The sequence below is a fragment of the Polypterus senegalus genome, chromosome 18 (genome assembly GCF_016835505.1).
Source record: "Polypterus senegalus isolate Bchr_013 chromosome 18, ASM1683550v1, whole genome shotgun sequence".
Classification (NCBI taxonomy): Eukaryota; Metazoa; Chordata; class Cladistia; order Polypteriformes; family Polypteridae; genus Polypterus; species Polypterus senegalus.
Genome location: NC_053171.1, coordinates 14,039,855 through 14,064,214, shown reverse-complemented (window position 1 = coordinate 14,064,214; position 24,360 = coordinate 14,039,855). Strand labels below are relative to the sequence as shown.

The following is a 24,360-nucleotide window of genomic DNA, read 5'->3' as shown; positions in this document are numbered from 1 at the left end:
ATTTGAAACTAAACACATTTGGTCAAATGAAGCAAACAAGCTGCACAGACAGCTTAGTACGGGTGGCTTAATGCAAATGGCTGGCTCTGTGCACGTCGGCCTTTCCAGACCTATTGTGTGTGAGTTTGTGCATTCATTTCTTTCTTTTAATCATCCAGCGTGTGCTCTGGTAGGGCAAACAAACTATTAGACATCTTCACTTATATTTTTTTTTTAGTGTGTGTTTTCATGTGCTCCGTGTGTGCAAACGTGTATATTTAAATCAACTATGTATCTCAAAACCTACTCGTGAAATAATTTTGCAAATCAGTAGGCCTGGTCCTATTACTAAATGGAGCAGACTGCACAAATCCTGGTTAAATGAAACAATTTCTATGGAAGTTATCATTGGAAATACAGGGTGGGCCATTTATATGGATACACCTTAATAAAATGGGAATGGTTGGTGATATTAACTTCCTGTTTGTGGCACATTAGTATATGTGAGGGGGGAAACTTTTCAAGATGGGTGGTGACCATGGTGGCCATTTTGGAAGTTGGCCATTTTGGATCCAACTTTTGTTTTTTCCAATAGGAAGAGGGTCATGTGACACATCAAACTTATTGGGAATTTCACAAGAAAAACAATGGTTTTAACGTAACTTTATTCTTTCAAGAGTTATTTACAAGTTTCTCTTTGTTTACAGCCATTGACATCTCGCAGAGGTTAACACGTGAGGAGCGGATTGAAATTGTGTTGATGTCTGGTGAACGCAGTAACCAGGTCATTGCAGCAGATTTCAATGCAAGACACCCTACGAGACCACCCATCTCCCATGCTACAGTTAGCAAACTGCTTGCTAAGTTTCGTGAAACTGGTTCAGTGTTGGATTTGCCAAAATGTGGACGCATGAAAACTGTCACTAATGAAGAAACATCTGTGGCTGTCCTAGCTTCATTCAGCAAGAGCCCACAGCGTAGCACTCGCCGCGTGTCACTGGAGAGTGACATTAGTCGAACATCCCTTCGGCGGATATTAGCTACTCACAAATGGCACCCTTACAGACTCCAGCTACTGCAGCATCTCAACGAGGATGACCCAGATCGGCGCACTGAATTTGCAGAATGGGCAAAACAAAAACTGGAACAGGACCCTCAGTTTACGCAGAAGATTTTGTTCAGTGATGAGGCAAACTTTTATGTGAATGAAGTTAACAAACAAAACCACCGCTATTGGTCTGACACTAACCCACATTGGATAGATCCCTCCAAGACTGTTGGAACAAAAAAATTGATGGTATGGTGTGGTATATGGGGTACAAAGATAGTGGGGCCATTCTTCATCAATGGAAACCTCAAGGCCACTGGATATGCGAAATTGCTACATGATGACGTGTTTCCCTCTTTATGCACTGAAGCTGGCACGTTCCCTGAGTTTTTCCAGCAAGATGGTGCACCACCTCATTATGGGTGTCAGGTCCGAGCATTCCTAGATGAACAGTTTCCTGGAAAGTGGATTGGTCGTCGTGGGCCAGTTGAATGGCCCCCAAAGGTCTCCCGAACTGACCCCCTTAGACTTTTATCTTTGGGGTCATCAGAAGGCAATTGTCTATGCTGTGAAGATACGAGATGTGCAGCACCTGAAACTACGGATACTGGAAGCCTGTGCTAGCATTTCTCCTGCGGTGTTGCTATCAGTGTGTGAAGAGTGGGAGAAGAGGGTTGCGTTGACAATCCAACACAATGGGCAGCACTTTGAACACATTTTATAAGTGGTCAGAAACTTGTAAATAACTCATGAAAGAATAAAGTTACGTTAAAACCAAGCACACCATTGTTTTTCTTGTGAAATTCCCAATAAGTTTGATGTGTCACATGACCCTCTTCCTATTGAAAAAACAAAAGTTGGATCCAAAATGGCCGACTTCCAAATGGCCACCATGGTCACCACCCATCTTGAAAAGTTTCCCCCCTCACATATACTAATGTGCCACAAACAGGAAGTTAATATCACCAACCATTCCCATTTTATTAAGGTGTATCCATATAAATGGCCCACCCTGTACTCGTAGGTCAAATGGATATGGAGATAAGAATCAAATCAAAATGTAACAAGGCAAAATGATGCAACTTATTTAAAAAAGGTCAATTTTTTGGATGTTAATGCTGTACATAAGTTTCCATGGACACACAAACACTCATACACACATTGTGCAAAAAAATCCACTTTTTCCACCATTAGAGAATCAGAACCTAATCTTAACCTCGATAGTTGATTTTTGACCCCATTACCAAACGTTCATTAAATGGAAATAAAAAATATAAGCACTCTGCTGGGTTTCCTTGCTGGTACCATTAACCATTCATTTTTTTAATCCCATAAACGAGGACCAACCTTAGAAATGACACCTCTCCATCTCAGAGCACACTCCTGCATACACTTGCACTTTACAGATGACAAATACAGGGTGACACAGAAAAATGGGAACATTTGAAATGTTGAGATGTTGCAATCTTTTGTTGCACCTGCATTGAACAATTTTCCGCAACTTCGCGAAACCTGGTTTCAACAGGATGGTGCGACATCGCACACTGCAAGGCCATCAATGGCAGCTGTGCGAGAATTGTTCGGTAACTGTGTCATCTCAAGATTCGGTGACATTCCCTGGCCCTCAAGATCACCGGATTTGTCCGTTTGTGATTTTTTTTCTTGCGGGGCTACCTTAAGAGTCGGGTCTACACGACTCGGTCAAGGACACCGAATGAATTGAAACAAAGAATTCAAGACGAAATTCGTGGTATCCCAGCTGAGATGTTGCAGCGATCAATGGGGAACCTCAACAGCAGATTGGAAGAATGCATACGTACGGGAGGACGACATCTACAGGACTTCATTTTTAGACATTGATAATTTGGATTACTGTTGTAGTGCTTCAATTGCTGTCAATAAATGTTTTTTGTTGGATTTCTTCTATTTGTATTGGGTTTTTCAAAGGTTCCCATTTTTCTGTGTCACCCTGTATGTGTAACCTGAACACCTCTGGGATATGGGAACAAAACTGGTTACTGAGAGAAACATCACAAGGACATGGGGAGAACAACCTCACAAAGCGAGGGGTCTCAGGTCCCTGAAGCTGGGAGTCAGCCGATATGCCCTGTGCTACCATACCACCCAATGCACCATTGACATACACTAGCGTGCAAATGTTTGGAATCACCCGGAAATGGTTGTGTCTTTGGCAAATGTGGATGCTTTTTTTTTTTTTAAAGTGCCATTAAACTGATTTAAAATTATAATCAATACATTATTAATGGGGCGGCACAGTGGTGCAGTGGGTAGCGCTGCCACCTGACAGTAAAGAGACCTGGGTTCGCTTCCTGGGTCCTCCCTGCGTGGAGTGGAGTTTGCATGTTCTCCCCTTGTCTGCGTGGGTTTCCTCCCACCAGTCCAAAGACATGCAGGGTAGGTGTGTGTGTGTGTGTGTGCCCTGCGGTGGGCTGGCGCCCTGCCCGGGGGATTTGTTCCTGCCTTGCACCCTGTGTTGGCTGGGATTGGCTCCAGCAGACCCTGTGACCCTGTGTTAGGATATAGCGGGTTGGGCAATGACTGACTGACATTATTAACGTTGCAAATGTCTATTATTTCTTGAAATGACTGATTTTTAATCTATTAGTTTTTGATTTACCATATTGAACAGAAATACACGATTTTGCTGTGGTAATGTAATTGCAAATCTTTCTCTAATAACCAATTAGCATTTAACCGTAATTAATTACAGACAAGCTAAAAAGAGTTCACAACTAGGACACTGAAGTAGTGGCTGCTGATAATGGGGCTTTGCACTCATATGAGACCAATAAATTACACATTTATGTCATTTCAGGCAGTAATAGCCATTTGTAACATGATTAACGTCTTGGTTGTATTTTTAATGGTACTTTGGTTTTAAAAAGTATACATTTATCAAAAACACGAACATTTCTGGGTCATTCCAGACTTTTGGACGGCAGTGTACATAAAGTTTTTTGAACCTGCACTTAAAAACGCGAGTGAGGGACACACAGACTTAACCATTAAGCACTTTAGCATGCACATCGCACGGAAGCGTATTAGAGTCACTGAGAAAAAAAATGTCTATTTCGTGATTAAAGTCTGTAGTACTAGGGTGTTGTACTGTGTTAGCCATTATGAATGTAGAGAACAGCCAAGCAAAATAACACCTTTTATTGGCTAACTAAAAAGATTACAATATGCAAGGGGCCCGAGTTGCCTCGAAAGCTTGTATATTGTAATCTTTTTCGTTAGCCAATAAAAAGTGTCGTTTTTCGTGGTTAAAGTCGAAATTGCCACTTTAATTACTAAATTTTCAATTTAACTTCATAGTTTATGTCATCATTAAAGTCGACCGTCTTAAAATCGATGTTTAAGTGCAAGTGCTCCCCGACCCACTCGTTAACCGCTACGGGCTTCTTAAACGGACTTCCTTTTGTGTCGAGAGGAGCCGTAAGCAGCCATCACCGCACAGAATACGTTATATTCAAAAATTCATGATGTTACTGCTCTACGAACATTTAGAATCCCAAGATGTATACCTTATGTCATTTACATGGTAGAATGCATTAAAGCATACGTATTACATTTTACAGATACATTGTTAACTTCGTTTAAATAATTTAGTCAGTCAATCAGTTTTTCACCCGCTTAGTTCTGAACGGGGTCGCGGGGGTCTGCTAGTGTCCATCCCAGCTAGCATTGGGCACAAGGCATGAGGGCGCCAGTCCATCGCAGGGCGAGCTCACATACAAACCAAACACACACTAGGGCCAATTAGGAATCGACAATTTAAATTACCTGTAAGTCTTCGGACTGAGTGAGGAAACTGGAGCACCCGGTGAAAAACTCACGCAGACACGGGGAAAACGTGCAAACTCCGTGCACTTTATACAGTTAATAATTAAACACGTGGGGCGCACGGTGGCTCAGCAATAGCGCTGCTACCTCACAGTAAGGAGGTCACGTCCCATGTGTTCCCTGTCTTGAGTGTATAATTTCCAGGTTCCACTTTAATCGGCGTGATCCGGTTCCCTTGCAAAGTCATGCAGGTTCGAGGACATTGATGCGTGTGCCATGTATGCGCTTGTATTTACCTTGCGCCCCGTCCAGGGACTGTTTCTGGCTTACGCCCGATGCTTGTTGGGGCGGGCGCGACCCTAGATGGACTTGTGGATGGATGGAATAAATAAACATGTATATAGAGGATTTTTCAGTTTTCCTTAAAAGATCTGAACACTCGGTGTCGTCAGTTTATGGGTAATTTTACTTGCACGAAGACGTTTATTTTGTGGCGATTGGTTATGTGGAGAAAGAAAACGGAAGAATAGGAACTGGGGGTTAGTACGTTGATACGACTGTTATACATGTTTAATTATTCCGTCCTTTTAGTAATTGTTCTGTGAAAGGAAAAATGCTGGTTGTCTCCGGTATCTCTTGGTATTCTCGAATAATACAACACAGGGGGTCTACTTCAGACACTCGCAGACAATCTTGGAGTTGGTCAGATTTGTATGAACTTTATAAAGTCGCAATCTGTCATGCGTTGCTCGGTATGAATCCCCGATCATATTTTCTACGTTGCGTTTTCGAGCAGCTCGTGACAAATTAATCACCCTACAATGCTACATTGCACGAACGGCTTCGGTTTTAACTTCATTGAAAGTGTTTCGTCAATACCGACTGACACTCCCTACTAACGTCATCGGACGCCCCGCCCTAACGCATCACATTCCACTTCCTGGGCTCTGCAGGTAAGAGGCACACCTGCGAGGCGGACAGAAGAAAGAAAGGAAACGAAAAGGCCAGGGTTCCGTGATCTCAACAAGAGGCACCACCCAACGTCTGAGTTTCGGCTGAATCCAAGAGATAAGCCGTGAGTGAGTAGAAGACCGAAGGAGGGGGGTAGGAGATCGAAAAGTTTGAGGTGAAACAGAAGATCCGCGAGGGAGCTCATTCGAGGCTGTCCAGAGCTGAGACGGAGGGAGTGCTCTTGGAACAACAGGTCAGGCGATCGAAAATAAAAACAAAAGGCAGGGAGGAAGGTGGGGGAGGCATCTCGACTAGTGGTGGGAGAGAAGTTAGGCAATCTGATGTTTCGGGTATTTTAGAAGTGTGTTTTTTCTGGGGAGTAATTCGGACTTTATAATGTTTTCGCTAAAAGTTCTACAGTTGCGCACAGCTTAAGAAAGCGTCACCTTTCAAGTAATTTGAAGAGATTCTGAAGACTGTGTGCCGATTGATTGACTGATTTATTTTTTCCCTCAGAATGTTTCCCGAAAAGCTCCCGGTGTTCCTGCTGCCTATTTTTTGTACGCTCGCCTTCGCGGCGGACGGAGAAAGTTTCGGGGAGACCTGCCTGGGAAAGTTCACCACTGGGACGCCCGGTTTCGTTCTGGACACTGACGACTCGGTGCAGAGGGGTGCGACATTTCTGGCGTCGCCCAACGTCACCCGGTGGACTGAGTGCTTGCGCGCCTGCTGTCTCGACTCGCACTGTAATCTAGCGATGGTGGAGGGACCTCACGAGGAGCTCACCCACGACTGCTTCCTTTTCGATTGTATTTACAAACAGAGTTTTGTGTGCAAGTTCATCAAGAAGGACGGCTTCGCCAACTACATCTTGACGACGGTGTCGAACACGTACCTTTCGAAGCCACCTAATCCTGAAGGTGAGCCGGCCGGGTGGTTGCATGGAGGGGAGAGGTTTACCTGTGGGAACACACGCGTGCACGCGCACTCACATCCGGGCGTCGGGCGAGCATCCTTGGTGTAGCTGGCAGTGAAGTCGGACTTTACCAAGGAGTTCGCGTAAGTAAGGTTTTGTTTTACAGATTTAAGTGCGAATATCTTTAGAGATGATCAACGGTACTGTCACAATACACAAGTGTTTGGGATGTAGCTGGAGGAAATTAGCGCCTTTCCCATGCTCCATGTGGAGAGCTAAACGAACGTAGCACACGTATTAGAGGTGGGTCAATGAGTGTTGGCTTTATAGCCGTTTGTATGTAATACCAATGTGACCAATTGAACTGGATGATGCGACAGAAGCCATTTTGCACTAGTATGCTCACCCTATGCCCAGGGAGCTTTTATGACCACATAGACTCAGGTCTCTTCTGAATGATGATTGCCAGTTTTTACAGCCCTGTGTCTCCAGTCACTCCACTAGGGAATTGGTATCTGCAGACAGACCATTGGGTAAGCAGCCCCTGCTGGCCTCACTAATGTCTCTTCCAGCAGCAACCCAAGCTTTTCTCGGATGGTTTCCCATCCAGGTACAGACTGTGGGCCCAAACATGCTTCGCTTCATGCGGATTAACTGTTCTAAAGTGTAGGTGCAATGCTGACCAGCCTGCTCAGTTCTCATCTGTTGTACACTTACTTGCCTAGCCCCTTCTTTCTTACACAGATCTCCCTTCAAATAGTAAAAACACTTTAGATACAGTTGGTAATGCCATCTTGCAGCAACTGCACTCTGCTTTGATTCCTGTCTGGAATGCCTTGTGTGTGAATCATGCACGTTATCTCAGCTTTTGTGTAGTGAAGTGCTGTTGATTTGTGAGACCCACTGTTGTGGCTGAAATGTTGATTGGTACTCCACACGGTGATTGATGATTCAATCCCCTCTAGGGATTTAGCGTGTGAAACCAAATGGGTTTCATACGTAGCTTGCCAGCATTGCTACTAGAAGAGAAAAAAACAAAGGATAATGACAATGGAACAATTCTTTACAATCAATTTGGATAACATCACATTCTCAACCCCACCCAGTCCAATTTTATGTCGTGCGGGGCTGGGGTGTTCCCCACCAGCACTGGATTCAAAATGTTGAAGCAACCCTAGATATGTCTTCAGTCCATTGTGGAGGATGTTTGGATAAAGTCCATTACAAATCTGTAAACGGAAAATAGTTTTTATAAGCAATGACTTTTTTGATTTTTATTACAATCGCACAACATTCCATACAAATAAATCATCCATCCACCCATCCATTTTCTAACCCGCTGAATGCGAATACAGGGTCACGGGGGTCTGCTGGAGCCAATCCCAGCCAACACAGAGCACAAGGCAGGAACCAATCCTGGGCAGGGTGCCAACCCACCGCAGACAAATAAATCAATTTTTACAAAAATAGGATCGAAAACAAATCGACCCCCACCCCTGAGAAAGAGCTATGCCAGCAGAGTAAAACTTAAAACTGGTAAAAATAAGTAAATAGACAATTTAATAAGTGAATAATGATAAAAATTAGGGAATCTGCTTCCTCAGTGCTTTAAAAGCTTATTCTAAAATGTTATTGATCAGATCCTGCCAGGTTTTTAAAGAGTTCTGCACAGATCCTCTAGTGAGAATTAGATTTTTTTTCCCAATTTGAAATAGTATATAACATCAGTTACCCACTGACTTAGAATAGAAGAGTTAGGATTCTTCCAGTGCCAATAGTGTAGTAAAGGCCATCACAGTTTGTTTGCCCTTCTCCACTTTAAGCCCACCAAACACAGCTGTTCATGAATTAACAGCTAATGACATTAACAGCGAAAGCCATTTAAAGATTTTGGTCCAGAATGATGTTAATTTGGTGCAGGTCCAGAACATGTGACCCAGTGAGGCAGGAACTTGATTGCAACGTTTGCAGGTTGGATCTTGACCTGGGAACATTTTTGGACAATTTTAAGCGAGACTGATGTGCTCGATTTATATAATTTTGAGTTGAATAATTGTATGCTTTGCGTAGCCACTTGTGCACAAGGTGTGACCCGCCATCAGAACACCACCATATTTCAAAGTTGTTTGTGTACATTGCAAAATGCTCGGGATTTTCTTTTTCAAATAAATCGCAAGTTTCCATATTTTCTTTCTTTCATTAGTTAAATAAGTGATTTGCACACTGAGGTGAGCTGCACATCACAGCTGAGTGAATCTGCTTTTATCAAAGATCCCGCCTCCGCTGAGCAACATTCAGTGATAATTTCACATAACATTGAAAGACTCTTCACCATTGGACGGCTGAGGTTTAGAGCATTCCAGTGATGTGTAGTTGTCTATGATTGGTCACTCATATTACATGTCACAGCCATGCATGACAGGCAGGAAATAAATTGCACATATGGCATCTCCTCTTTACGTACAAAGCTTCTGTTAAACTACATGCAGATTGTTTGGTTTCTGTGCAGTAAAACTTGAGTTTTGCACCAGGGAAATGTCATCTTCAAAAAAACACGATTGAGGAAGTCCTAGAAAAGTTACAGGCTGCGATTGATACAGAATATGAAGGCCTTGAGCCACAGTTTGGATTCCATTGAGAATGCCACATTTGCTTATGTAGTTGATGCTGTGCTTGATTTGTGAGTATGTTTTGCTTATAGTATAACTTTGAAGTGTTGAGAAATATGGTTTTATGGCATCATGGGTTCAATTACCACATCTGGACTCCGTCTCCTTTGTTAGTTTTAGGAGTGGTGCTCTTCCAGTGTCCGAGTGGATCATTCTTTGGTGGAATGTATTTTTAATCACGCCATGCTCCAGCTCTCAGTTTCACGTAGGGACCCCATCATTTTCGAGTGAATGCCACTGAATCGCACCGTGTGAACTATCATGGAGAGCCTCTCTTTGATCCAATGTCACTGCTGGCACTCCTTGCTTTTGAATATGCCAGTTTCGGACTTGCAAGCCAAAAATATGCTATTTTAAATTGATTGGACAATCTGTATTGGCTCCTGTGTGAATGGTGGTGTTGATGTGCTGCATGTTTGTACTCTGTGCCCAGGTTTACCAGAAAAGGCACTGCATTGGAAAAAAACTGGCATGCAAATGTATGTATTTAGTTTAATCCAGATTTGAAATGCAAGAAAAAAGCAACAACAAAAATAAATAAAATCACGCTAAACCTTTGTGGAGTGGGAGACAGGAGAAGCCATGAGAATTGCAGTACAAAAAACCCAATCTATTGTAGGAAATGTAAGGCTTCTCTGTGTCTAGTGGTAAACATAAATTGGTTCAAGGCCTGGCACGAAAATAATTTTGAAAGTAAAGTTTTGGATGAGTACATAAAAAAAAAAAAAGGGTACATAAACTACTGGTCAGACATTTTAGAACACCTCAGTTTTTCTTTAGTTTTAATCAACTGAAATGCAATGAATGACCTAAAATGGTGAAAAGGTAAGCAGTACACGTCCAGAGGTTTAAATTTAATGTGTTTTTTTAATTTTATTTTATTGATTTTATTAATCGCACAACATTCCATACAAATAAATCAATTTTTACAAACATAAGATCGAAAACAAATTGACTCCCACCCCTGAGAGAGAGCTAAGCCTGCAGAGTAAAACTTAGTTTGTAGAAATAAGTAAGTAGTTGAATTAATAAGTGAATAATAATAAATGGAGGAGAAAAAAGGGGAGAGAATCTGCTTCCTCAGTGCTTTAAAAGCTTATTCTAAAATGTTACTGATCAGATCCTGCCAGGTGTTGAAAACGTTCTGCACAGACCCTCTAATGAGAATTTTTTTCCAGTTTCAAATAATATTTAAACATCGGTTACTCACTGACTTAGAATAGAAGAGTTGGGATTCTTTCAGTTGTCCGAGATAAGTCTGCGTGCCAATAGTGTAGTAAAGGCCATCACAGTTTGTTTGTCCTTCTCCACTTTAAGACCGTCTGGGAGTAAACCGATTTAAAGTTTTTTTTAGGTTGGCAAAAACTGGAAAAAAGGAAATTTCAGACTATTACAAATGGGCCGCCTTCAGGGAATAAACTATTAGGCTTCAGCCTGTCGATGGCAGTTTACTGCGTACCTTTTCACCATTTTAGGTCATTCATTGCATTTCAGTTGATTAAAACTAAAGAAAAACTGAGGTGTTCTAAAATGTCTAACCAGTAGTTTATGTACCTTTTATTATGTACTCATCCAAAACTTTACTTTCAAAATTCTTTTTCCTGCCTGGCCTTGAACCAATTTATGTTTACCACTAGACATAGAGAAGCCTTACATTTCCTACAATAGATTGGGTTTTTTGTACTGCAATTCACATGGCTTCTCCTGTCACCTGCTCCACAAAGGTTTAGTGTGATTTTATTTAGTTTTGTTGTTGCTTTTTTTTTTCTTGCGTTTAACATCTGGATTAAACTAAATACATACATTTTGCATACCAGCTTTTTTTTCCAGTGCATCCATTTGCATTTCAACTGATTTAAATTTGAAGAAAACCTGGAAAAACTGAGGTGTTCTGAAAGTTTTTGTTGGTAGTGTAGTTAAAAATTGTTTCAGAGTGATTTATAGTGTGTGTGTGTGTTTATAACTGCAACTGTAATACTTGAAAGATTATTTAGGTCTTGGAGTGTTTATAATGTTTCCAAAATGGGGCATCTTGTGCTGTGCAGTATAACTTTGCAATGCTATGAGATACAAAATTTAAACATGATATCTGACAGACTGGGACACAAAAGGAAATTGATTCCAGGGTTGTGCCTCGGTTATTTACTGTATAAAAAAAAAAAAATCATCACATTATCGGAGAGAAATTCCTTAAACACCCATTTGCTTTGTGTTTTATGTAGTTGATATTGATGTAAAACAATGGTTTTCAGTTAAGTCTAGACTGCCTTTTAAAAATGTGGAGTGTTTGACTTAATACTCTTAAAGCCATTTGGAGTTCCTTTATACATAAACAGAATAATAACTGTTTATTTCTGGTTGAGTAATTTAGGTTAAATAATGCAAAAAAAAAAAAACCCTTGGGGCATAAGGAGTGAAAGAATGAACAGTTATGAAATTGTCACATCATTAGTCACCTTAGGATGCTTATTCATTTTCTGTCTGAAGCTGACTGAAACCATTTTTTCCCTATGAAGGCAGATGTGTTGACAATAGCCCTGTGTGTTTGTTTGTTTGAGGTGTTTTTGTTGTCTGTCTGTCTGTCTGTCTCAGTGTCCTAAGGTGGTATTATTATTAACTATGTAATGTAAATGTGTTCCTTTGTTTAGTTAAGCAGGATTTCTCTTAACCCCTACACACCAAACCTAACTTGTTATACTACTAGGAGTTGTCCATTTATGATTTTGCTTGTTTAGATGTGTTTGCTGGCGTGTTCCTTTTGTCTATATTTTGTTTTCATTTTAATGTGCTTAAAACTTATAGGGCTTAAAGCACCATTTGCTTTATGTATCTCAGATTTAACCGTTTTTGATGGACGTTATTAATGAGACTGTGACTGAGAAAAGGTTTGAGAAATCCTTTTTTTTATGCTAAATACACTGAATTGTTTTCCACAGAAACCTGATATACTAGTGGGGAGGCTCATTGACATGAACTTGACATTACATTTTAGCATTTGCAGTTTACATGGGGCATAATTTGCATATATTTTTAAATTAAAGTTGCTTAATGGTTATGATGATCCCTGATTCTTAGTATATTGCTAATCCTAGGTAATTAAAAAAAATACATAAACTTTCCCAACTTATTTTTCAATATTAATTAAAAAAGCAATAATAAAACAAATTAACAGTCTATTAATAAACACAAAGAGATTTACCTTAAAAATGGTTATTCTTAATAAATTTGTAGCTGTAATAATGCACAATAGTTGAGTAATCGTTAAATGAAGGTTTATATGTAAAAAATGTGTGTCATTTTCTTTTTTATTACAAACTCGCATCATGTAAAATAATTCCCTAATGTTTTAATGCATACTGAGAGCAATGTTAAGATGAAACCGTGAAGTGATATAGCAGTGGGATTCTTTTCTCAGTACTCTGTAAATCTGTGGTCACATCTTGTTTGGTCTTCACTTCTACACAGCCTACAGTATATGAAACTGCATAACATGACAAAGATTCGGTTGTCCTGCAATCTAAATGTGAAGCTATGATTTAATTTAAATGCCTGTGACACATCAATATAAAATTTACCATAACTATTTCCAAGAGATTTTTTTCAAGTCCCGCCCTCCTCTTAAACATTTTCAACCCCACCCACTGTCTTCTCATCTCTCATTCGTTTGAATGCTTTTGTCAGACACAGTTCCTGCGCTCTCAGCTCTTATACATTTTTATATTTTCCTCACTTTAAGTTCCCAATAAAAGAAGACTTATGTCCAAATCTTATTGAAGAATTTCATCATAATAACACTGTTAAGATGAATAGTCTTCCTAAGCTCCTTTTTTTATTCCAAAACATTCCAATATACATTAATAAATCATTCTTTAAGCAATTAGATTCAACAATAACCTAATTTATTTGGAATTCAAAACATCCACGCATCCAAAGAGCGACCGTACAAAGACAAAAGGCAGAAGGCGGCATGGCTCTACGTAACTTCCAGTTTTATTACTGGGCAGCAAATATACAGGCGATAAGAACCTGGACACAAATAGAAGAACATACACAGGCTTGGTCCGCAATAGAAGTAAAATCCTGCAGTACTTCTTTGTATTCCCTGCTCTGCGCTCCAATAAACACACATTATCGGCAATACACTAATAACCCAATTGTGCTCCACTCACTTAAAATCTGGAACCAATGTAGAAAGCATTTTAAGACGGAGAAGCTTCTATCTGTGGCACCCCTGCAAGAGACCACAAGAGACCACCTCTTTCAACCTTTGCAAACATATGCAGTTTTTAATATCTGGATAAAATTTGGAATTAAATTGCTTAGAGATCTTTATATAGACAACATCTTTGCATCCTATGAACAATTACATTCCAAATTTAACATTCCAGCTACACATTTCGTTCACTATCTTCAAATCAGGAACTTTGTTAAGCAGAACCTTCCAGATTTTCCTCATCTTGCACCCTCATCCATGCTGGAAAAAATATTGCTCAATCTCAAGGACTTGGATTCCATCTATACAATATATAAAATCATTTTACAATCCCTCCCTTTCAAAGATCCAAGAGGACACTGGGAAAAAGATCTCTCAATTAATATATCAAAAAAGGAGTGGAAAGTAGCAATGCAGAGAATTCATTCGCACTCCATATGCGCAAAGCATATAATTATACAACTCAAAATTATATATCGAGCACATCTGTCTCGACTAAAACTCTCCAAAACGTTTCCAGGGAACGATCCAACCTGCGAACGTTGCAACCAAGCCAGAGCCTCACTAGGTCACATGTTCTGGGCCTGCACCAAATTAACATTATTCTGGACCAACATTTTTAATTACCTCTCAGACAGCCTTGGACTCACAATCCCTCCTAACCCATTAACATCTGTGTTTGGTGTTCTTCCAGAGGGGTTTAAAGTGGAGAAAGACAAACAAACTTTGATTGCATTCACTACACTGTTGGCACGCAGACTTATTCTGATAAACTGGAAGAATCCAAACTCTCCTCTTTTAAGTCGGTGGGAAACCGATGTGTTATACTATTTGAAATTGAAAAAAATCAAATACTCAGTTAGAGGATCTGTGCAGACTTTTTTTCACAACATGGCAGGATCTAATCAGTAATATTTTAAAATAAGCTCATAAAGCACAGAGAATTTATTAATTTAGGTATGTTTACAAGCCTTAAATTTCACGCCATTTGCCTTGCTCTCTCTCTAAGGGGTGGAGATTGATCTGTCCTTAACTCAATTTTTCTTTTTGTAAAAACTTGATTGATTTGTATGGATTGCAATAAAAGTAATACAAATATAATAAAAAAAATAAATAAAGAATTTCATTACAAAGAGATATCAACAGAAATGAGTACATGGGCAATCCTAGCACCGAGAAACGATGAAGTCAAACAAATTTACACGAAAATTGTCGATTGGTTACATGGTAAATTGGTTTAATTGCGTATCAATAGACCATACTGAAAAATTTGGTGGTGATTGTGCGGAAGATGAAAACATCAACTTACAATATCCCATAGAATATCTACAACCATTAACACCGTCTGGTCTTCCACCGGCCAAATTACTGCTGAAAGAAAGATGTAATGTTATTGCGTAATTTAAGTATGAGTGATGGGCTGTGCAATAGGACAAGATTAGTTGTATTCAAAATTGGTCGAACAATTCTGATATGTAAAATCATCCCCCGGAGATAACATTAGACACCAAAGGAGATGTTGACATGCCATTCGTATTAAAACGTTTACAGTTTCCCGTTTAGAATAGCTTTTGCTATGACAATCAAAATTCAAAGCGATATTGACAAAAAGTTAATTCCAAATATTGTTTTTACTGAAGTTTTATAGTAAAAGTGTAACGGTTTAGAGAATGAATTGCAAGAATTAAATTAGGCTGTTTCATAAATTAAAAAATGGTAAATAATTTGAGCATCTTTGACCAAGGAGTTTGTCTGTAGATGAACTTTCCATCCATCTAGAAGAGCGACTAGGCTGATTCCAGGGCTACAGGGGATGAGTTATGAGGAAAGATTAAACCAGCTGAGCCTTTACAGTTTAAACAAAGAAGATTAAGAGGAGACCTGAGTGAAGTGTTTAAAATTATGAAGGGAATTAGTCCAGTGGATCGAGACGGTGACTTTAAAATGAGTTCATCGAGAGCACGGGGACACAGTTGGAAACTTGTTAAGGAGAAATTTTGCACAAACATTAGGAAATTTTTTTTTACACAAAGAATGATAGACATTTGGAATAAGTAGTGTGGTAGACAGTAAGACTTTAGGGACTTTGTACGCCTTGTTGCCCCCATACAAAGTGTCTTGTTAACCTAATATGAACAACTTTCTAATGTTGAAATGAAGTGCTCATAGGGAACAAAAAAGAATATAAGTTCGACAGATGTAAGGAAACCATTCAGTGCATTGAGCTTATTTGGTTAGCTAATAGGTAAGCTGTCCCAATATCTCCTCCAGATATTTATTAAAGGGAGTCCAGTTTTTTTTGTATCTAGAAATATTTCTAGGCTTTGGTCTTAAATACGCTCCTCTTAATTTCTAAATGGTGTCCTCAAGTATGTGATTTTCAATTTAGTTTCAACATTTGCATTGCACCCGTTTTCTCTGTTCTTTGAGAACTATGAAAACCTGAATAAGGCCCTCATTTAGCCTCCTCTGCTTAAACCTGTCAGATTTGGATATGTCCTTTAGATCTGTGATACTCTTGACTGCTCTCTCCTTTATCTTCATGTACTATGGTGACCAGAACAGTAGAACAGATGCAGTCGACTTGTGCTTCCATTCTTCAGACCCATTTCTGGCATGCAGGCAGCTGAAGGCTGCTCCAGTAATAGACAGAAGGCATTATACACTCACCAGCCACTTTATTAGGTACACCTGTTCAACTGCTTGTTAACGCAAATATCTAATTGGCCAATCACACGGCAGCAACTCAGTGCATTTAGGCATGTAGACATCGTCGAGATGACCTGCTGAAGTTCAAACCGAGCATCAGGATGGGGAAAGAAAGGTGATTGAAGTGGCTTTGAATGTGGCAGGGTTGTTTGTGCCAGACAGGCTGGTCTGAGTATTTCAAAAACTGCTGATCTACTGGTATTTTCCTGAACAATTTTATCTTTAGGGTTTGCAAAGAAAGGCCCATAAAAGGGAAAATATTCAGTTCTCTGGGAGAAAATGCCTTGTGGACTGGTTTGAGCTGATGGAAAGGCAACAGTAACTCATATAACCACTTGTTACAAGCAAGGTGTACAGAAGAGCAGCTCTGAATTCACAACACATTGAACCTTGAAGCAGATGGGCTACAGCAGCAGCAGGAGACCACACTGGTGCCACTCCTGTCAGCTAAGAACAGACAACTGAGGCTACAGTTCACATAGGCTCACCAAAATTGGACAATTAAAGATTGGAAAAACATTTCCTGGTCTGATGAGTCTCAATTTCTGCGGCAACATTTGGATGGTAGAGTAAAAATGTGTCATCAGCAACATGAAAGCATGGATCCATCCTGCTTTGTATCAGCGGTTCATGGTGTGGGTGATATTTTCTTGGCACACTTTATGCTCCTCAGTAAAATCTGAACATTTTTTAAATGCCACAGCCTACCTGAGTAGGCTTGCTGACCATGATCATCCCTTTCTGATGGGGGAATGGGAGATTTGCATCATGGATGTTCAGCCAACAAATCTGCAACAACTGTGTGATGCTGTCATGTCAATATGGACTAAAATCACTGATGAATGTTTCCAGCACCTTGGTGAATCCACACATTAAGAATTACGGCAGTTCTGAAGACTAAGGAGGTTCAACCCGGTACTAGCAAAATGTACCTAATAAAGTGGACGGTGCGTGCATAGCCTGAGCATAACATTACTTGATTTATATTCAAAAGTGATTCTGCACAACTTCTGCTTTTATGTTAAAGTTATGGCTCTGAGAGCGAAAACTTGCATTTTTGTTCCAAGCAGGCGTTTGCAGTTTCATCACTAGCATGTTTTCCTTAAATTTTAGCATAATTTAGAATAATTTTGTCAATTTAGATCAGATGCCTTACATTGTTGGCAGAAATTCACCCCAGTCCTCTGCCATACCAAACAGAAGGCCATAGATCAAGATTAGTGTATTTCTTGCATACTCTTCTTCTGACCTACTGGCGAGTTATGATCTTTCTTGTACTTGGAGACTCTTGAGCTTGACTTCACTATTTCTGCAAAAAATGTTAATGAGGTAAAACATACAGTATAAGAGCATTTCTTCTTCGTGTTTATGAAGCATGTACAGTACTTTAATGTTAGGTGCTTAGCAAGCGTGTTACTGGATTTCCTCCACTCCCTTAAGGATGCAACTTTTTAAGTACTATTCATCAGGGGCTCATGCATAACGCCGTGCGTAGAATTCACACTATAATATGGCGTATGGACAAAATTGGAAATGTTCGTGCACACAAAAAAAAATCCAGATGCATAAATCTGTGAGAACGTCACCTTCCAAGTTGTTCCGCTCCATAAATCCCGGTCAGCGTGAAAAGTAACGCACGTGCACGCATCTGCTGCCACTCCCCAACTCCTCCCAGAATTACGCCTCTTTGAATATGCAAATCAATATAAATAGCCCTTAGGCCTTGTTCACACGGGCGTTAAGTTTTTGAATAAACGAACTTGCTCTGAACGTTCTAGATGTTTATGTTGCATTTTGTGGTGGCGATCGATTGACTTCTACACCGGCGTTCGTTTGTCTCTAACGCCAGCCTGCAGCCCAAATTGTATTTTGTGTGTTAACCTGTGGAGGCAGTGTCGGGAACTGGATATGAAAGCCCTTGTCGTTTTATTTGAGGTGCCTCCTTTCAATATGGACCATTTTGCTATGTTAGATATTAATCTTCTTGTTTTAAAAATACTGTAATATCTGGACGTAGGGACAGAAAAAATCGCGCCGCTACTGGGTTCATCCTCTGACTGCACAACGTCAGGTTAAAGGAAGTTTTTTTTGTGCTTTATGAAGAAATGCAAAAATTTCCGCGCAAGTTTTTTAATTACTGTCAGATGTCGGTTTCCACTTTTGATTGTCTGCTGCAGTTGGTGCAATGCCACATTGCACGCCGATCAACCAATATGCGACTTGGTGTTAGCCCCGAAGAGAGACTACTTGTCACTTTGAGGTAAGGAAACAGTAGTCGAGTGTGCGCTTACACCAGTGTTATGCACTGAAATGCCCCCACATAATCGTTATCAAATATTATATTAGAACATAAATTAATAGGTTCATGGTTTGCAAATTACATGAGACAATAAAATAAAATAAGCAATATGAAAATATATATGTTGTATATGAAAACATAAAAATATCCGGTCCTCCAGCGTAAAATAAACGCGCAGAAAACGAACTAGAAGCAGTTTCCTTGCGTTCGTTGGCTTTTGAACGCCAAGAAAAAGCTGCATGCAACGTTTTTTTGATGCCGTATAAACGCGCTGCCGGACAAACGCACGTCACCAAAACCCGTGTGAACACTCTCATTGACTCCTACGTGTAAAAAACACTCGGCGCTTGATCCGCGCTCACCGGACGCTACGAATGCAAAAAAAACGCTCCATTTTAATGCCCGTGTGCACAAGGCCTTAAGCTCAGCGTTCTGTGAAAAGGCAATGGCAGAAGCATGGGGGAAAATAGAAGCAAATACCAAGTGGAGGCAAAGAAAAACTTACTATTTGTTGGTTTAAACAGTGGTATAAACAACAAAAGGAAGTTGATCGAGTGACAGAGTGTCGGAGAAACCCAAAAGTTCAAGTTCGCAAAGTCGGACAGTGCCCAAAATAAAGAAGCGGTCAGATATCAAAGTCGCCGTGAAAAGGTGAGTCGTAGTCCACCATCTGAGTGTCATATGAAAGCTTATTAGGGTACAGAGAATACAAAAAAAAATAGGCATACAGTGGGGAAAAAAAGCTTGAAATGCCAACTTTAATCTTGAAATCTCCACTTTAATCACACAGTTTTTATTTTGTCATTAAAGTAGAACGTCATAAACTTCATCTTTAAATCGTTTAATTTACTAGTTTCTCAAATACCATCGTAACTAAAGTAGCATGTTAAATGCTTTGTTTTGTATGTGCGTGAGTTACTGTGCTGCTTAAACAGGCTTTCTCTTCCTCTGACAGGATACAGAATCCTTTACATTCGTGATATTACAGCTCTCTGAATAATTAAAATACTGAGATGTATACTTGATATCATTTTCATGATGATACGAATTAAAGCATGTTATTAAACATTGGAACACGGTGGTGCAGTGATAGTGACGAGCTGGCGCCTTGTCCACAGATTTTTCCTGCCTCCTGTAAGATGCTTGCTGTGCTGTGCGCGACCTTCGATGAAATACTTTATTGTAGCAGTACTGTCTCTTTCAAACGTACTAACCCCAAATTCCTGTCCTTCCTTTTCTTTCTCCAAGTAACCAATCGCCACACAATCAGGTCTGTAATAGACGTTAAGCCATCTGTAAGCTTAGAACACCGATTCTTCAAAACTTTTAAGGAACATTGAAATTATCTTCGTAGTACACATTTAATTATTCTATTCATCTATCCTTCCAGTGTCGAGCCAGCCCCAGCAAGAATACAGCTCGAGGCAGGAACAATTGGGGCGCCAGCTTGTCGCTACCACTGCGACACCGTGTCCTCACATGTTTTTAATTATTAACAATATACTGTAGATTATTTAAATAATTAAATATTTTATCTGTATGATGTAATAAATATATTTTGCTGCATTTCATCATAAAAATGATATCATCATATGTAAATATGTGCTTTTTAAAGTGGCACAGGTTGTGCAATATTATAACTGCATCGCAAGTTTACAGTGAGTTATAAGTACAAACCGTTCTACAAGGAGCACTTGATGGACTAATTGAGTGCGTTTATAGTTCTTGGGATGAAACTGTTTCTGAACCACGAGGTCCGTAAAGGAAAGGCTCTGGAGCGTTTGTCATATGAGAACAGTTCAAATAGACTGTGCGCATGGCTGAGGCAGCGTGTGCTTGAAGCTGTATACTGAAAATTCTCTTTCCGATCAGCTGCTCTGTGTGGTGCAGTGAGAGTAATATGGAAAAAGATGATCCGTTGTGGGAACCCCTAACGGGAGCAGCTGAAAGTAGAAGACGGTGCAGTGAGAGTAACAACACTAAAGCAGCTATGGTATTTGGAATAGTTTGGCCATTCCGTGGACCATTATATTGTTACAGGTTAATTACAGATAGATGCCTTAAACTAATGAGCAATATGCGGTTAATTTCTGTGCATATGATAAAGCCGCATCAGGGATGTGGATCTAAAAAGAAAGGGAAACCACACTGGAGCAAAAGCACTGCTTTGATGCTGGGTGCTGTCAGTTTGCAAAACCGAGCAGAGAACTTGCATACGCCAAGGTTGGCGCTACCGTGAAAATGTGCGTGGCTTTACGCCAAGTTTAGGCTTTATACATCGCAATTTGAGCGTGGAAACGGGCTTATGCAACATTTTTGTGTGTACACACCATGTATACATGAGGCCCCAGATGAAGAAAGGTTTTGAGTTCGTTGGTTGTGTTTTCTGTCTTCAGTTCTTCAACACCACAAAGCTTGAATTTTATGTCTCTCAAAGCATGTTAGCTTAGTAGTTTTATTAATTCAGAAGTCCTGTGTGTCAGTTTTTCATTTTTAGTAAATCTGCAAACTTTTCTGAAAATGTTTTCGCTTTGTCATTATGGGTTATTGAGTGTAGATTGATGGGTAAAATCGGCAAATGTATCTATCTAAAATTAAACCTACAACACAACAAAGTATGCGGAATGTGGAAAAGTCTGAAAACTTTGAATCAATCACAAGTAGAATAAGCGTCACTTCTGTAAAACTGACTCACTATTTCAGCTACTTTTTGGCATGACTTTTCTGGTTTTTGGTCTGGTAAGTCCATGATGTTGGTCTCATACATATATTCTACATATTTTCTTGTAGTGTGTACAATGTCAAGACGGAACAGTTTTCACCTTGAGGTTACCAAGATATTCTGAATTTCGATGCATTTTTGTAGACATTTCAGTTTTGCATCTTTGATTTAATTTCCTCAGGTGGCTGATGAATGGTAGATTATGTACCCATCAACCATTTCTGTAGTCCATGTAATCTATTATTAAAGACACATCACAAGACAATTTGAATGACGGGCCACTCCATGTAGTCCAAATGGGCTAAGGACTTTCTAGGAAACCTGGAATCAAGACAGGACTTATCAGTTTAGTCTACACGCTCATCACCATCATCAAATGCTCCGATACAGTCATGGCCGAAATTATCGGCACCCCTGAAATTTTCCGCACCCCAGAAATTTTCCCAGAAAATGCACCATTTCTCCCAGAAAATTGTTGCAATTCCAAATGTTTTGGTATACACATGTTTATTTCCTTTATGTGCATTGGAACAATACAAAAAACAGAGAAACAAAGCCAAATCTGACATCATTTCACACAAAACTCGAAAACCGGGCTGGACAAAATTATTGGCACCCTCAACTTAATATTTGGTTACACGCCCTTTAGAAAAAATAACTGAAATCAAGCACTTCCTGTAACCATCACCAAGCTTGTTACACCTCTCAACTGGAATTTCCGACCAGTCTTCTTTTGCAAACTGCTCAAGGTCTCTCAGATTTGAAGGGCGCCTTCTCCCAACAGCAATTTTGAGATCTCTCCATAAGTGTTCAATCGGGTTTAGATCCGGACTCATTGCTGGCCACTTCAGAACTCTCCAGCGCTTTGTCTTTAACCATTTCTGGGTGCTTTTAGAGGTATGTTTGGGGTCATTGTCCTGCTGGAACACCCATGACCTCTGACACAGACCCAGCTTTCTGACACTGGGCCCTACATTGCGCCCCAATATCTTTTGGTAGTCTTCAGATTTCATGATGCCTTGCACACAGTCAAGGCATCCAGTGCCAGAGGCAGCAAAACATCTTAGAACCTCCACCATGTTTGACTGTAGGTACTGTGGTGTTCTTTTCTTCGTAGGCCTCATTCCGTTTTCTGTAAACAGTAGAATGTTGAGCTTCCCCAAAAAGCTCTACCTTGGTCTCATCTGTCCACAAGACGTTCACCCAGAAGGATTTTGGCTTCCTCAAGTACATTTTGGCAAACTCCAGTTTAGCTTTTTGTGTTTCTGTGTCAGCAGTGGGGTCCTCCTGGCTCTCCTGCTATAGCGTTTCATTTCGTTCAGATGTCAACGGATAGTTCGAGCTGACACTGTTGCACCCTGAGTCTGCAGAACAGCTTGAATATGTTTTGAAGTTGATTGGGCTGTTTATCCACCATTCGGACTATCCTTCGTTGCAGTCTATCAGTTTTTCTCTTCCGTCCACATCCAGGGAGATTAGCTACAGTGCCATGTGTTGTGAACTTCGTGATTATTTTGCGCACTGTGGACAAAGGAACATGAAGATCTCTGGAGATGGACTTGTAGCCTTTGGTAATATTTTTCCACAATTTTTGTTCTCAAGTCCACAGAAAATTCTCTGCTCTTCTTTCCGTTCTCCATGCTTAGTGTGGCACACTCAGACACACAACAGAAAGGCAGAGTCAACTTGTCTGCATTTTAACTGGCTTCAGGTGTGATTGCTATATTGCCAGCACCTGTTTCTTGCCACAGGTGAGTTCATACGAGCATCATATGCTTGAAATAAAACGACTTACCCACAAGTTTGAAAAGGTGCCAATTATTTTGTCCAGCCCGGGTCAGTTTTGTGTGACATGATGTCAGATTTGGCTTTTATTCCTCTGTTTTTTTGTGTTGTTCCAATGCACATAAAGGAAATAAACACGTGTATACCAAAACATTTATAATTGCAACAATTTTCTGGGAGAAATGGTGCATTTTCTGGGAAAATTCCAGGGGTGCCAATAATTTCGGCCATGACTGTAAATGCGAAGTCTCTTTTTGACTTTTTCAGGAGTTAAAGTAGCTTTCATTGTTGTTTGACCTCCTTTTCTATTCTGTGACCATTTTTTTAAACTTCTGAATAATCATTTAAATGGTGTCCCGTGCTTGTTAAATAGACAAATTGTGATCGAGGTTAGGTTACATGAACAACATTGTGTGGTTGACTACACTTCTCGCCCCAGTTCTCCACATAGACTGGGTTTGTCTGTTAAAAGCATTTCATATTTTATTCAACTTACTTTGCTTAGTATATCTTACTGAGTCAGCTTGGGCAGGGCTACAGTTTTTTTTTTTTTTTTGGAAGATAGTCTCATTTGGTTGGCTGTAATAAACTAAGAGACATCCAAGCAGTTGTAGAGTTTTCACTTTCAGAGACATTTACATGCCATGAACCTCAGCAAGACTGTTTAAATTATGTATTTACTTTCTAGTTTAAAAAAAAAATACACAAAAAGAAACCCTTTAGATCATCAGGAGCTCATTTCAGAGAGAAGGAGAGTGGCGTAAAGGTGTACCGTGCACCAACTTTGCATGTCTTCAGGCAACTTTCCCACAAAGCTGTTCCTGCAGGGTCCTGGAGGTTGATTTTGTCTGACATTATTTTTTCCCTTCCAAATTGGTGCTACTGCCCACCTCCTTCCTGTTTTGTATTGTTGTTCCTGCTTTCTCACTCTTACTGAGCCATCCTGCCCAAACTGCTTAAACATAACGTGGGGAATACGGCAGTCAGCACTTTGTTGAGCCAAAAATGAATCCTCAGACTGATCAAATGTGCTCATTTAATTCAAACCATCCCTCAAGTAATCTGAAAATAACCTCCAGAGCTCCACAAGTACACCTGAAGTCAACCGTTATCCCGCCCTCTAGACGTGCCCACAATGCCTCAGGTCTGCAGTAACCCTTCTCGATTTCTGCTCTGTTTCATGATGACGATCGAGTAAATCAAGTGACCAAAATGCGCAGTCTAATTAGTTGGACAGCGGAATTTGCAATGGACTTGTAGTGTGC

General features: G+C 40.1%; 1 protein-coding gene across 3 annotated transcripts in view; it reads left to right on the top strand.

Annotated features, from left to right (window-relative positions):
* The first annotated feature begins 5,759 nt into the window (after positions 1-5,759).
* spint1a (serine peptidase inhibitor, Kunitz type 1 a) overlaps positions 5,760-24,360 on the top strand; it is a 45,753-nt gene continuing 27,152 nt past the window's right edge. The window contains exons 1-2 of one of the 3 annotated variants that reach the window (XM_039741403.1): positions 5,760-5,906; positions 6,299-6,702. In XM_039741403.1, the coding sequence (XP_039597337.1) occupies positions 6,300-6,702 (403 nt within the window). In that variant the 5' untranslated portion in view covers positions 5,760-5,906; position 6,299. Of the gene's footprint in view, positions 6,036-6,298; positions 6,703-24,360 lie in introns of all 3 variants that reach the window. The other 2 variants (XM_039741402.1, XM_039741401.1) reach the window with 2 other exon arrangements.